Source organism: Bombina bombina, chromosome 3 (assembly GCF_027579735.1).
Source record: "Bombina bombina isolate aBomBom1 chromosome 3, aBomBom1.pri, whole genome shotgun sequence".
Taxonomy (NCBI): Eukaryota; Metazoa; Chordata; class Amphibia; order Anura; family Bombinatoridae; genus Bombina; species Bombina bombina.
The window spans coordinates 203,578,557-203,591,301 of record NC_069501.1 but is presented as its reverse complement, the minus strand read 5'-3'; the positions used below and the strand labels follow the sequence as shown (position 1 = coordinate 203,591,301).

General features: G+C 36.8%; 1 protein-coding gene across 1 annotated transcript in view; it reads left to right on the top strand.

Annotated features, from left to right (window-relative positions):
* Nucleotides 1-12,745, top strand: part of AKAP10 (A-kinase anchoring protein 10) — a 212,843-nt gene that overhangs the window by 121,165 nt on the left and 78,933 nt on the right. The window contains exons 4-6 of the mRNA XM_053706086.1: nt 4,404-4,955; nt 7,132-7,230; nt 11,854-11,938. Of these exons, the coding sequence (XP_053562061.1) occupies nt 4,404-4,955; nt 7,132-7,230; nt 11,854-11,938 (736 nt within the window). The remainder of the gene's footprint in view (nt 1-4,403; nt 4,956-7,131; nt 7,231-11,853; nt 11,939-12,745) is intronic.

The window sequence follows — 12,745 nt, the reverse complement described above, 5'->3', positions numbered from 1 at the left end:
CACTGACCCCCCCCTTATCCGCTGAGCGGATAATAAGATTTTTATTTTTCTTAAGTTCTAAGAGAGCTTGTTTCTCTCTATAGGACATATTAAATTTGTGCTCGCCCCTACCTGTCGTGTGGGACAATTGTGTGAGATCTTGCTCTATTCTGTTATAGAATGTTTCAAGGATAGAGCCCCTAGACTGTATGGGGTAGAATACCGACTTATTCCTGAAACCATTGAAACTCTTAACAGTATATGCAAGATTTTCACTATTTCTTGTGCTTGCCAAATTTTGGAGAGTGATCACATCACAAACTTCTGAAAAGTCTAAATATATATATATATATATATAACATGGAAGGGAACTGCACTCCAAGACCGGATCAGGTACACATTCTGTGACTCAGCAACATCCAACCTGGGTGCTAAATAGCACTCCAAAAAAGCTGTGATGTCACCAGAGCCACAGGCAGTTAACCCCAGTCCGGAATGGGTGCAAGAAACAGGGGGATTACAAATAAAAAGTAATACAACACATAGAAACACCCAGCACTCACCAGCTAGCTCACAGCTAAGATAAAATCACAACTGGAAAGGTTAGTCACCGCATCTGGCCAAATGGGAAAGCTCAGGCACCACGTCAAGGTCCTTTCCATTGCCTGAGTCCCTAACACAGCCACACCATCATGCGAGCTCACAAAGCCAAACAGACTGAGAACAAAGAAGGGGTGCACAGGTGGATGTAATCACCCATAGAAAATACAAATATTTTTTTTTTTTATTTGTAATCCCCCTTGTTTCTTGCACCCATTCCGGACTGGGGTTAACTGCCTGTGGCTCTGGTGACATCTCAGCTTTTTTGGAGTGCTATTTAGCACCCAGGGCTGGATGTTGCTGAGTCACAGGATGTGTACCTGATCCGGTCTTGGAGTGCAGTTCCCTTCCATGTTTTGTATTTTCTATTGGTGATTACATCCACCTGTGCACCCCTTCTTTGTTCTCAGTCTGTTTGGCTTTGTGAGCTCGCATGATGGTGTGGCTGTGTTAGGGACTCAGGCAATGAAAAGGACCTTGACGTGGTGCCTGAGCTTTCCCATTTGGCCAGATGCGGTGACTAACCTTTCCAGTTGTGATTTTATCTTAGCTGTGAGCTAGCTGGTGAGTGCTGGGTGTTTCTATGTGTTATATATAATATATAATATATATATATATATATATATATATATATATATATATATATATATATATATATATATATATATATTCATATTCCCATAGATGAGCACTCTCACTTCCAGGTCAGTCTGCCAGGGTGCTAGTGAAATAATGCATAAAAGTAACAAGAACTTGCACTCACTGGTCTTTCCTTCAGAAACACACATTTATTGTAAAGTTTCGGAGACAGAGTATCCCCTTCCCTCAGACGTCTGTGAGTGCAAGTTCTTGTTACTTTTATATATATATATATATATATATATATATATATTATATATATATATATATATATATATATATATATATATATATATATATATATATATATATATATATATATATATATATATATATATATATATATATATATATATATATATAATCTGGATGTCAGATATCAAACACCAAACATGACAATAACTGAGTGTTATTGTATGAAATTGTCATACTCTGTTGATGTCATAACAATATTAAAGGGGCATTAAACACTTTGAGATGGTAATATAAAATGATAAATTGTATATATAAAACAACTCTGCAATATACTTTCATTATTTATTGTGTCCTCTTTGCCTGTAATTCCATTCTGAAATTGTGAGCTTTTCAGTTCCTGTTAGAAATGGAAGTGCAGAACACTGTTAAATCCAGCACAACCATTGGCTGCACACTCTAGTGACCTATTTATAACTGCCCTAATTGGCCACAGCAGAGAAGGTAACACAAGTTACAACATGGCAGCTCCCAGTGTTTTATAGACACTAAAACTTTACACTTATTTTGTCACTTTTTAAACAACTAATGATACTTTAAAAAAATACATCTACATTTTAGTCATGGACAAATCTTTTCTTTGAATGCATCATTCTATCTAGCATGTATTTAGTGTTTAATGTCCCTTTAAGTGCAAAATGTATCATGATGCAGGCTGGCACGTGTGCAAGTAGAGAACCTGTCTGCTTGCAGTAGCCATTTCTGATGCTGCATTGCATGCAACCTATTGCGCAAGAGCAGGGCAAGTCATTCATCCTTAACAAGCAAGTGTTGGGGTGATTGGTCTTGCCACTTCTGAGGTGGTGGAGAGCCAACAGAAGCAGTTTCTGCTTCTCAAATTTGTGGCTGCAGCCTCAGCTTAATAAATCTTATGAATGTATAATGCTGTATATCAGGGCTCAACAAATCCAGGAGCCAGGGAGCCACTGGCTCCTAAATTTTTGGGTTATTCTCCATATAGCAATATACAAATACCACTCTCTGGCTCCTAAAAGTATGCCTGGCTCCTAAATTTTAAACAGATTTGTCAACCACTGCTGTATATTATATTCATGAAAAAAAAAACACTTGTTGTTGTGCTTATATTTAAAGTCTCCTTTTTCCTTTTCACTTCTTGTTTGAAAGTAATCGCATACTGCGTCACATGACGAATAACTCTTCTTGTTTGTGAACTGTGCATTACAATCTGTTCATTGTGCAATGTCCTATTGACCAAAGGGTTCTGGAGTTGGGTATATCCGAGCCTTTTTCTTATAACAATAATGCATATTTTTAGTCACAGTTGTACATGTGATCTAAATTATGGTTGGCTCAGACATTAGTGAAAGCAATTTGTGAGCACTATGAGAAAAGAAAATAATTTTCAAATGTATAGATAGAATAGCATATAAATAAAAATCTTTATATTATTTTTCAATTCAAAATGTGTTTTAAACATATAACTGCTATATAACCCTTTTGCTGCTAAGCCTTTTTACACCCAAGTGTTGAACCAATTTTGAGCTTTTCTGGCTACCTACATTTAAATCCTATTGTAAGTCAAATTTCAGTGAGTTACCCACACAAATTTTTATAAATAGTTTTTTTTTCCAGTAGGCCCAGCAGATTCACAGTATGCCATTTTTATATGGCATGTGAGAAAGCTACGGGAAAAACTGTAAAAAAAAAATAATAATAATGTTTGCATAGATTTTAGTAAATAATATTGAAAATAGCCCAGTGACCACTGCTGTTATTGTAATCTCTCTATTAAATTGTCATCAAGGGTAGCCGCATGTGAAATAGGGGCCTAAACGAGCTTTGGGGTTTGATATAGAATAGAGAGATCCCATACAGAAATAAAAGCACTTTTTTCTTGCAAGGTGTTCACTGTTACTACAGTGATCATCCGACTTTACAGAGAAATTAATCTCTTTGTTAAGAGAGGGACTTGTCTACTAGAAAATTAACTTTATTGGGGGTCTCTAGACATATTTTATTTTTAAAATCCACTGTGTTGTACACCATTTGAAAGAGCAGACAAATGAGGGGCCATGGACTTTTGTAGCTACTATGGCAGCTGAGATTGAGGGGTTAAAGAACCTTCCCCCTCATCCAGCTCCATAGCAGCTACACTGAGCTTCCTGGCTCAGCCCCTTTGTGACATCTCCATACTCCTATGTGGTGATGTCACCAGCACTCCCATGAAGCCTGGGAGTGCCGCCCACTAGGCCACCAACGGATCCCTTGCCTGTACTGCGGGGATTGCCAAAAACAGCATTTTAATGGCTATCTCCCTGGATGATGCAAAGGGCTCGTCATGCGCCTGCAGGCTGCATTGTGCTTGACGAGCTGTAGCTCCTCATTCACATTGAATGGTATAAAGGGGCATAACAGTCAACAAATGACATGCTCTAATCCATTTGGTTGCTGATCCAATCAGCATTGCTAGTCGCACGCCTTTGTGAGGGTTAAACACACAGTAGTCTAGGGTCAATAGTCTTAGTGGTAATTAACAAATTGGATTTTGTAATTGAAAACAGGCATGTATCCCTTTAGAATAAAAGGATTAATATTAGTCTGCCAGCATGTGGTAGTAAATTTAATTAAATTAAGGACCTTCACTTGTTTGTTCATAAATTCTGTTTTACCAGTGTTAAGTGTAATTTGAAATGTCTTACCACCCAGTTATTTTGAATCTTTCAAAAAGACAGGCTGATGCATTTGATACATGTTACAGCAGTTATACTTAGGTATGTCTATATGATATAGATATATCAGTTTGTTTAGGTAGATTTGTGCATTATGCATACTAATTATGTCTTGTGCCGAAACAAACAAGAGCCCTCCGGAACTTCACACACCAGTCATACAGTTTGTATGGGTAGGGTTCAGATTTTGTTTAACTGAATAAGTGCGCCATTTATTAAACTTCATGTTCTTTATTTCCTTAGGCAGATCCTGCTTGAATTATGAGGCCCAGGAAACCAAGTCCAGCCTTTCAAAGACACTTGAGCAGGTGCTACAAGATGGTGTTGCTCTCCCCTACTTCATTCAGTTTATGGAGCTGCGTAGAATGGAACATTTGGTAAAATTCTGGCTGGAGGCAAAAAGCTTTCACTCCACTACATGGTCCCGAATACGAGCGTTCAGTTTAAACACTGTCAAGCACAGTTCCTTGGCAGAACCAGTATCACCAGCTCCAAAAAAACCTGGCCTGTCTGTATCATCACTACTTACTTCTGTTGATCAACAGTCAAAAGATTCTTGTAAAGTCCCACATCACACATCCAGGTTGAAAGCGTTAAATACAGGTGGAAAGCAGAGCACAGCTGCAAAACTTTTGCAAACTGAACAGAATGTAGGAGGCACACCAGCCATCCAACTAGAACTGTACACTGATCAAACTTTACCCATGTATGAGCAGTCTTCCATGCTTTCAGCATCCAATATAAACAGCCCAACACATGAAGGATTTAAAGATATGTCACAAAGATTGATGAAGAGTAAGTTATCTGTTTACACTTAAATAAAGTATGTTTAAAGTTTGTGTCTAACCTATATGGCTATGTGTATTATGTCGAAAGTGATGGTAAATCCTAGAGTTTTGAAACACTAGGATTTACCAGTGCTACAAATAAAAGGGGCCTTTCAGTCATGAAGTATAAAAAATGTAATGCTGAAAGTTCCTTTATTCGCAGCGAGTTTATTCCGAGCTGTGCGCTGCCCACGGCTTAACTCTATTTTTTCATTTAGGTGACATTTTCCACCTCTTAGCCAATAGCTGTGCAGGCCAAGCGGCAATATTCTATATGGCTAGCACGCTATTGGCTAAGAGGCGAACATTTTTGGAAAAGTTTTTTGTTGCATTTTGTCAGAACACATAGGTAAAAGCTAAGCATTTATTAGTTGTTTTTTTTTGGGGGGGGGGGGGGGGGGGTTTAGTTAAAAAAGTGAATATTGGTTTTTCAGTGTAAAGAGTTTATATTATGAGTTTTCAACAAATGCTACTAATATAATTTCACCATTCTACCATTATATATAATGTACTCACATATGCTATGCTTTATTTTATTTAGTCTTTTATTAGAGAATTACAAATTCTAGCAGTAACCCTACAAAAACTCATAGTCACATTGTTGCCATGACTTGTAAAGCAAAATGGCAGCTTTTGACAGAGGAAGTTTCGTATTGCCCATCTCATATAACTTCCTGTGCTGCAGCATGGCTAGAATATCAAGATAGCTGTTATCTTATTTGAGTCATTTTCTTGGTATCCTTTGTTGAAGCAGCAGCAACGGACTACTGAGAGCTACCTCAGAGCATTAGGTGAACCAATAACATGAGACGAATATGTGCAGACACCAATCTGCAGCGCCTGTGTCTACCTAGGTATCCTTTTCAACAAAGGATACCAAGAGAAGAAAACAAACTACATGTAGCACATTTGATAAGGTTGTATCTTCTTTATCTGCTGCAAGATGTGTTGACTTGAAATGTAGAGAAGGCATATTGTGGAGCTTACTGCATATCTTCATAACTTACTTGATTTTAGGTTATCAACTGACCCGAATTTTGGGTGCTAAGTGATGAAATTTGTATGTTTTAACTATATCAGTAGTGCATATTCATTCATACCCATCAAGTCTTTGATACGGCAAGGGCTCGACAAATGCTGGTCACTGTGTTGCTTAGAAAATGAGTCCTAGGTCAGGTAAAATGCTCTTATGGCTTTGGGAATCTGTGGAGGCTGTCCGCAGCAGCTCTCTCCCTTTTAAAAGTGCCAGTACAGCATCATAAGTTGCTTCTATCTTCAAATGACAGCCTCCCTCAGTGCTATCTTCCTCCTCCCTCTCCACCTCTTCAGTTCTCAGATTAACTCTGACAAATACATTGTGTTGCATGACTTTGATTTAACCACTTGACTTAGTTCTGCGTAATCAAGGGGTTAAGTCACTGCTGCAAACCGCTATATGTTTGCAGCAGTGACTTAACCCCTTGATTACGCAGACAGATGCCTAGATTTTGCACAGATTTGTCAAGCCCTATCGTAAATTAAATTAGCTTCAGTAGTGAGTTAGAAATTCACTTCAAATCTTTGAAATGTTATACATTTCCTTTCTTTGATATACTTTGCAGAAACATTTGTTCTGTATTTTTTTTTCTTTTATTATTACTCATATTGGTATGTGATTACATTTAACCAACATGTATAAAATGTATATCTACACCACAACATATTTGTTCAAAATCTGGTAGCCAGCCCATAAAATGAGATATATAAGTGTGTGTGTATATATATATATATATAGATATATAGATATATATATTAATTTGAATTATGGTGGAGATAAAATTAAAATCCTTCCTCCATTACATACAAGTAAGAGAGATAGAATTAATGAATAGAAAGTTTTCTATTCAATAATTATATATATATAATGTGTGTGTGTGTTTTAGAGGTCTGCAGGGGGAAATGAGGGGTACCAGTGGGTGTCTTGCGGACATGAAAGCAGGGTGCCAGGGCTCCCAGTCTAATTATGGAGCCAGTGGCTCCCTGATGCCCGAGTTTCTCGATCCCTGTGTTAAGGTCTAAAATTTCTTTCTGCAATTTCTTGTATAAATAATTCTGTATGACAAACCTGCTTTTCTGTAGTAGTAACATGCATGTATCTTGTCTAGGTATAGAACGGGATGCTGTTAATACCTTCACTAAATACATTTCGCCAGATGCTGCTAAACCTATACCGATCAGTGAGGAAATGCGGAGTGACATTGTAGGTAAGTGTTGGTTGGCTTTTTTTGGCGGAGATATTTCATCTTAAATATTAAAAATAATGTTTTATTTATTGATTTCATTAATGAAAGTTTAAATCTATTTTATGGAAGCTGTTCTTCACAGTGGATATGAACGTTGTTATGTAACTATTTTTGGGTCCTTGAACAAATATGAATGTGCCATAAATCATGGATAAAGTTTTATTTCTTTCTTCAGAGCTTTGTACCAGCAGTTCTACATTTTGTTTTGGATTGTGATTGTGAAATCCGCTATATGTACCTCATAAATAAAACCTTAATACAGAGGAAAAACGTCAAAATGAAAGTTATATGATTCAGCTAAAGATTGTAGTTAAGAAATAAAACAAAAAAACAAACTTTCTAATATACTTCCATTGTCAAAACGTGTGCAATTTTTTTATATGCACACTTTCTGAGGCTCCAGCTCCTACTGAGCATGTGCAAAAATACTTTTAAATATTTCTATTGACACAAGAAGGAAAGCTGACTACACTACTTGGTAGGTTACGCACTAAACACGTTTTCATGTGTGAGTATAGTGAGCGCTCCTTTTGTACTATAGACAGGTCTTGGATTGGCTGTGAGTGTGATAGCAGCTAGTTCAGAGTGTAGATGGGTGTAATGCAGAGTGACGCAGTCTTTAAGTGGCTAGTGGAAAATGTCAGATTCAGGGTGTATTCAGTATCTTCTAAAGATGACAGAGGAGTTTACAGAAGTATCTATCATTATCTTAATATTTACTATAAGACTTACTTTTAATAGAACTTGTATGTCCCTTTTTAAATTTAACATCACATTAATTTGTTTTTCTAACTGTGTTATGCTGCCCTGTGTGTGTGTGTTTTTTTTAATTTAATTGTTTTACTGAAATCAGAGAAAGGGAAAGAAACTGGTCTATTCTGGGCTTTTTGGTTACTATATTTTGGTGCTTTTGTGTTTCTATGCAACTTAACTTCCACTGATTTAGAGAATATGTTCTGCAAAGGGTATTAGAAAGAAACTCATTACTAAATGAAAGCAGGTCATTTTGGCTTATTAAATATTCACTGTCACTGGTATCTTTATATTAATAAATAGACCTAGCTGTATTGTTTGACTGCACTAACATTAGCGAGCAACTTGATATTACGAGACTATGGTAAATCCCATTTACCAGAGAAGGGTTAGCGCGGCTGCTATTGCTCTAGCGCAACCTCTACGTTTCATGGATATTACAAGTTAAAGGGACATAATACTCATATGCTAAATCACTTGAAACTGATGCAGTATAACTGTAAAAAGCTGACAGGAAAATATCACCTGAGCATCTCTATGTAAAAAAGGAAGATATTTTACCTCACAATCTCCTCAGGTCAGCAGAGTAAGTTCTGTGTAAAAAGTTATACTCAGCTGCTCCCAGCTGCAGGTGAAAAAAATTAAAAAATGAAGAAATGAACAGCAGCCAATCAGCATCAGCAGTGCTGAGGTCATGAACTCTTACTGTGATCTCATGAGATTTGACTTAACTCTCATGAGATTTCATAGCAAGCTTCCTTTACCTGATTGGTGAAATAATATGAGAGTGCACAAAGCTCATCCTTTCAGTTGTCCCGGGACAGACACACTAATATGCTGCTTAGAAATCCTTTACAATGGGAGGTGGCTACTGAGGAACTTTTGAGGCAAAATATCTTTCTTTTTTACATAGAGATGTTCAGGTGATATTTTCTAGTCAGCTTTTTACAGCAATACTGCATCACTTTCAAGTGTTTAAACATTTGGGTATTATGGCCCTTTAAAAGTTATAAATGGTGCTCGAGCAACAGCTAAAACTGCGTTAGAATGTTTAGCACGACTTGAGATCTGAAGTAAAGTGTAAGGCAAAACCATTTTTTTCCCCACAAAACATATCTAAAACATTTTGAAATAAACTATTAAACTCATATATACATTTTATAATATAAATATATCATTTTGATTATAAATAAAACGGTTTTAAAAGGGTTCAGGCCATCTAACATATAAAATATCATATGACTAAGCATTCCAACGTTTTGGGCGCAACCTGGGCCTTTTGTCAAGGTAAGAAATGATCACATACAGTGGATATAAAAAGTCTACACACCCCTGTTAAAATGTCAGGTTTCTGTGATGTAAAAAAATGAGACAAAGATAAATAATTTCAGAACTTTTTCCACCTTTATTGTGACCTATAAACTGTACAACTTGATTTAAAAACAAACAAACAAACTTCTAGGTGGAGGGAAGTAAAAATAAAAAAAGCAAAATAATATGGTTGCATCTTATAACTGGGGATGTAGCTGTGTTTAGAATTGAGTAATCACATTCAAAATAATGTTAAATAGGAGTCATCACACACCTGCCATCATTTAAAGTGTCTCTGATTAACCCCAAATAAAGTTCAGCTGTTCTAGTAGGTCTTTCCTGACATTTTCTTAGTCACATCCCACAGCAAAAGCCATGGTTCACAGAGAGCTTCCAAAGCATCAGAGGGATCTCATTGTTAAAAGGTATCAGTCAGGAGAACGGTACAAAATAATTTTCAAAGCATTAGATATACAATGGAACACAGTGAAGACAGTCATCATCAAGTGGAGAAAATATGGCGCAACAGTGACTTTACCAAGAACTGGACGTTCCTCCAAAATTGACGAGAAGTAAACTGGTCTGGGAGGCTGCCAAGAGGCCTACAGCACCATTTAAGGAGCTTCAGGAATATCTGGCAAGTACTGGCTGTGTGGTGCATGTGACAACAATCGCCCGTATTTTTCATATGTCTGGGCTATGGGGTAGAGTGGCAAGATGGAAGCCTTTGCTTACGAAAAAAAACATTGAAAGCCCAGCATGTCGCAAAAGGTGTTCTGGTTTGATGAAACCAAGATTAAACTTTTTGGCCATAATTCTAAAAGATATGTTCGGCGCAAAAACAACACTTCATATAACCACCATACCCACAGTAAAGCATTTTGGTGGCAGCATCATGTTTTGGGTCTGTTTTTCTTCAGCTGGAACTGGGGCCTTAGTCAAGGTAGAGGGAATTATGAACAGTTCCAAATACCAGACAATATTGGCACAAAGCCTTCAGGCTTCTGCTAGAAAGCTGAACATGAAGAGGAACTTCATCATATAGCATGACAATGACCCAAAGCATACATCCAAATTAACAAAGGAATGGCTTCACCAGAAGAAGATTAAAGTTTTAGAATGGCCCAGCCAGAGCCCAGACCTGAATCCAATCGAAAATCTGTGGGGTTATCTTAAGTTGGCTGTGCACAAGAGATGCCCTCACAATCTGACAGATTTAGAGTGTTTTTGCAAAGAAGAGTGGACAAATCTTGCCAAGTCAAGATGTGCCATGCTGAAAAACTCATACCCAAAAAGACTGTAATAAAATCAAAGGGTGCTTCAACAAAGTATTAGTTTAAGGGCGTGCACACTAATGCAACCATATTATTTTATTTTTTTATTTCTACTTCCCTCTACCTAAAAGATTTTAGTTTGTTTTGCAATTGAGTTGTACAGTTTATAGGTCACATTAAAGGTGGAAAAAGTTTTGAAATGATTTGTCTTTGTCTCATTTTTTACATCACAGAGACCTGGCATTTTACCAGGGGTGTGTACATTGTACATAGAAGTTTATATATCCCAGCAACTCAGGAAACTTCCTCACCCACAGATACATTAAAGTTCTGCCATCTAGTGGTAACGAAGATTCACTGCAGACTTTGCTTCTTTTCTCGTTCCTTTTATTTTTGCTTGAAGAATGGGGCAATACCTTAGGCTTAAATATCTTTCTGTCCATGCTTTATTACTTTATTTTCTTGAATACAATTAAAATATGAAGCAAGCTAAGCTATATATAGATATAAAAAACATTGTCAGACATAAAACTTGGTAACCAATCTATTTTAGGAAGTGTAAGGTGGTGCTAAAGGTAAAATTGTCCCTACACATCTTGCATACTCATTGTGGTTCTGTGCTGCCTCATGCGTTTTGCTACAGCCACTAGTGGCCTAGGGCGACCTGGGAGTTTACTTGGTAGTTGGTTTAAAGGGACATGAAACCCAAAAATGTACTTTTGTGATTCAGATAGAGCATACAATTTAAAAATTTCAATTCACTTCCATTATAACATTTGCTTGGTTCTGTTCTTATTCTTTGTTAAAGAGATATCTGGATAGGTAACATGCATTTGTCTGGAATACTGCATGACAGGAAATAGTGCTGCCCTCTAGTGTTTTTGCTAATGTATAACATTGTTACTGTTAACATTTAGTGCTGCAGGCACGTGCACACTCCAGAACTTTACCTTCCTGCTTTTCAACAAAGGATAAGAAGAAAACAAAGAAAATTTGATAATAAAACTAAATTGGAAAGTTGTTTAAAATTGTATGCTCTATCTGAATCAGGAAAGAAATTGTTTGGGTTTTTTACGTTTTTCAGAGGCTAATATAATTGGTTACATTGCTTGGACAAAAATGAACTAAAACTTAAATGCATTTAGATTTCTATTGGCTATGTAGTATCCTTGTTGTTAGCTACTAAATCTTGTAAATGATGATGGGCATGGATAGTTGTATGGTTACAATTATTAATTTCTTGCAGCTAAGATCTGTGGGGAAGATGGGCAAGTGGATCCCAACTGCTTTGTTACAGCACAATCCATAGTGTTTAATGCCATGGAACAAGAGTAAGTTATTTTATGAATTCATGATGAATTAACCTGTTATGAGCTCAGTTTAAAATTGTGAATGCCCATTTTTCAACAGGCGGTTTTATTTTAAAAGCTTTGTGTGAATCTAATAAAGTTAGTCTAAAGAGGGGATTGCTCTTGTGAGCTAAAATGTTATAGGTATGTATTGTCACATTCTTAAAGGGACAGTATACACCAATTTTCATATAACTGCATGGAATAGACACCACTATATAGAAGAATATGCACAGATACTGATCTTAAAATCCAGTATAAAACCTTTTAACAACTTACTTGGAAGCTCCCAGTTTTCACTGATGAGGAGGTTAGGCTGGGACATCCAGTGAAAGGGGCTAGGGAAGCAGAAACGCCCCCTTCCCTGCATATGAAAAGACAGATTACACAAACTTGAATCTGTAGACCTGGGTCTACATCTGATAATTTGGTTCTTGGTTAGGAGTCTGAAAATCAGCACAATGTTATTATAAAAATAAGCAAAACTATACATTTCTACATAAACACTCCGAGATGGGCTATAAAACATTTGGGTTATAAAAACATTTATACAAAGAAAATCTAGTGTACAGTGTCCCTTTAATAAACTTGTTTGTGATTTAAATGCACCATATTTGGGATCAATCAACTCCCTGTTTCCCTTTTGTTTAGTTCTTCATGGCCTAATCCTTATTCATTTTAAACCAGTTGATTGAAATGTCACTCTTTAGGTTCTGGGTGATCTGTCTTTCACTGCTGAATGCTATGTCTTGTTATCTGGATGAGACCCTGAGCCTTAAAGCACTGCTA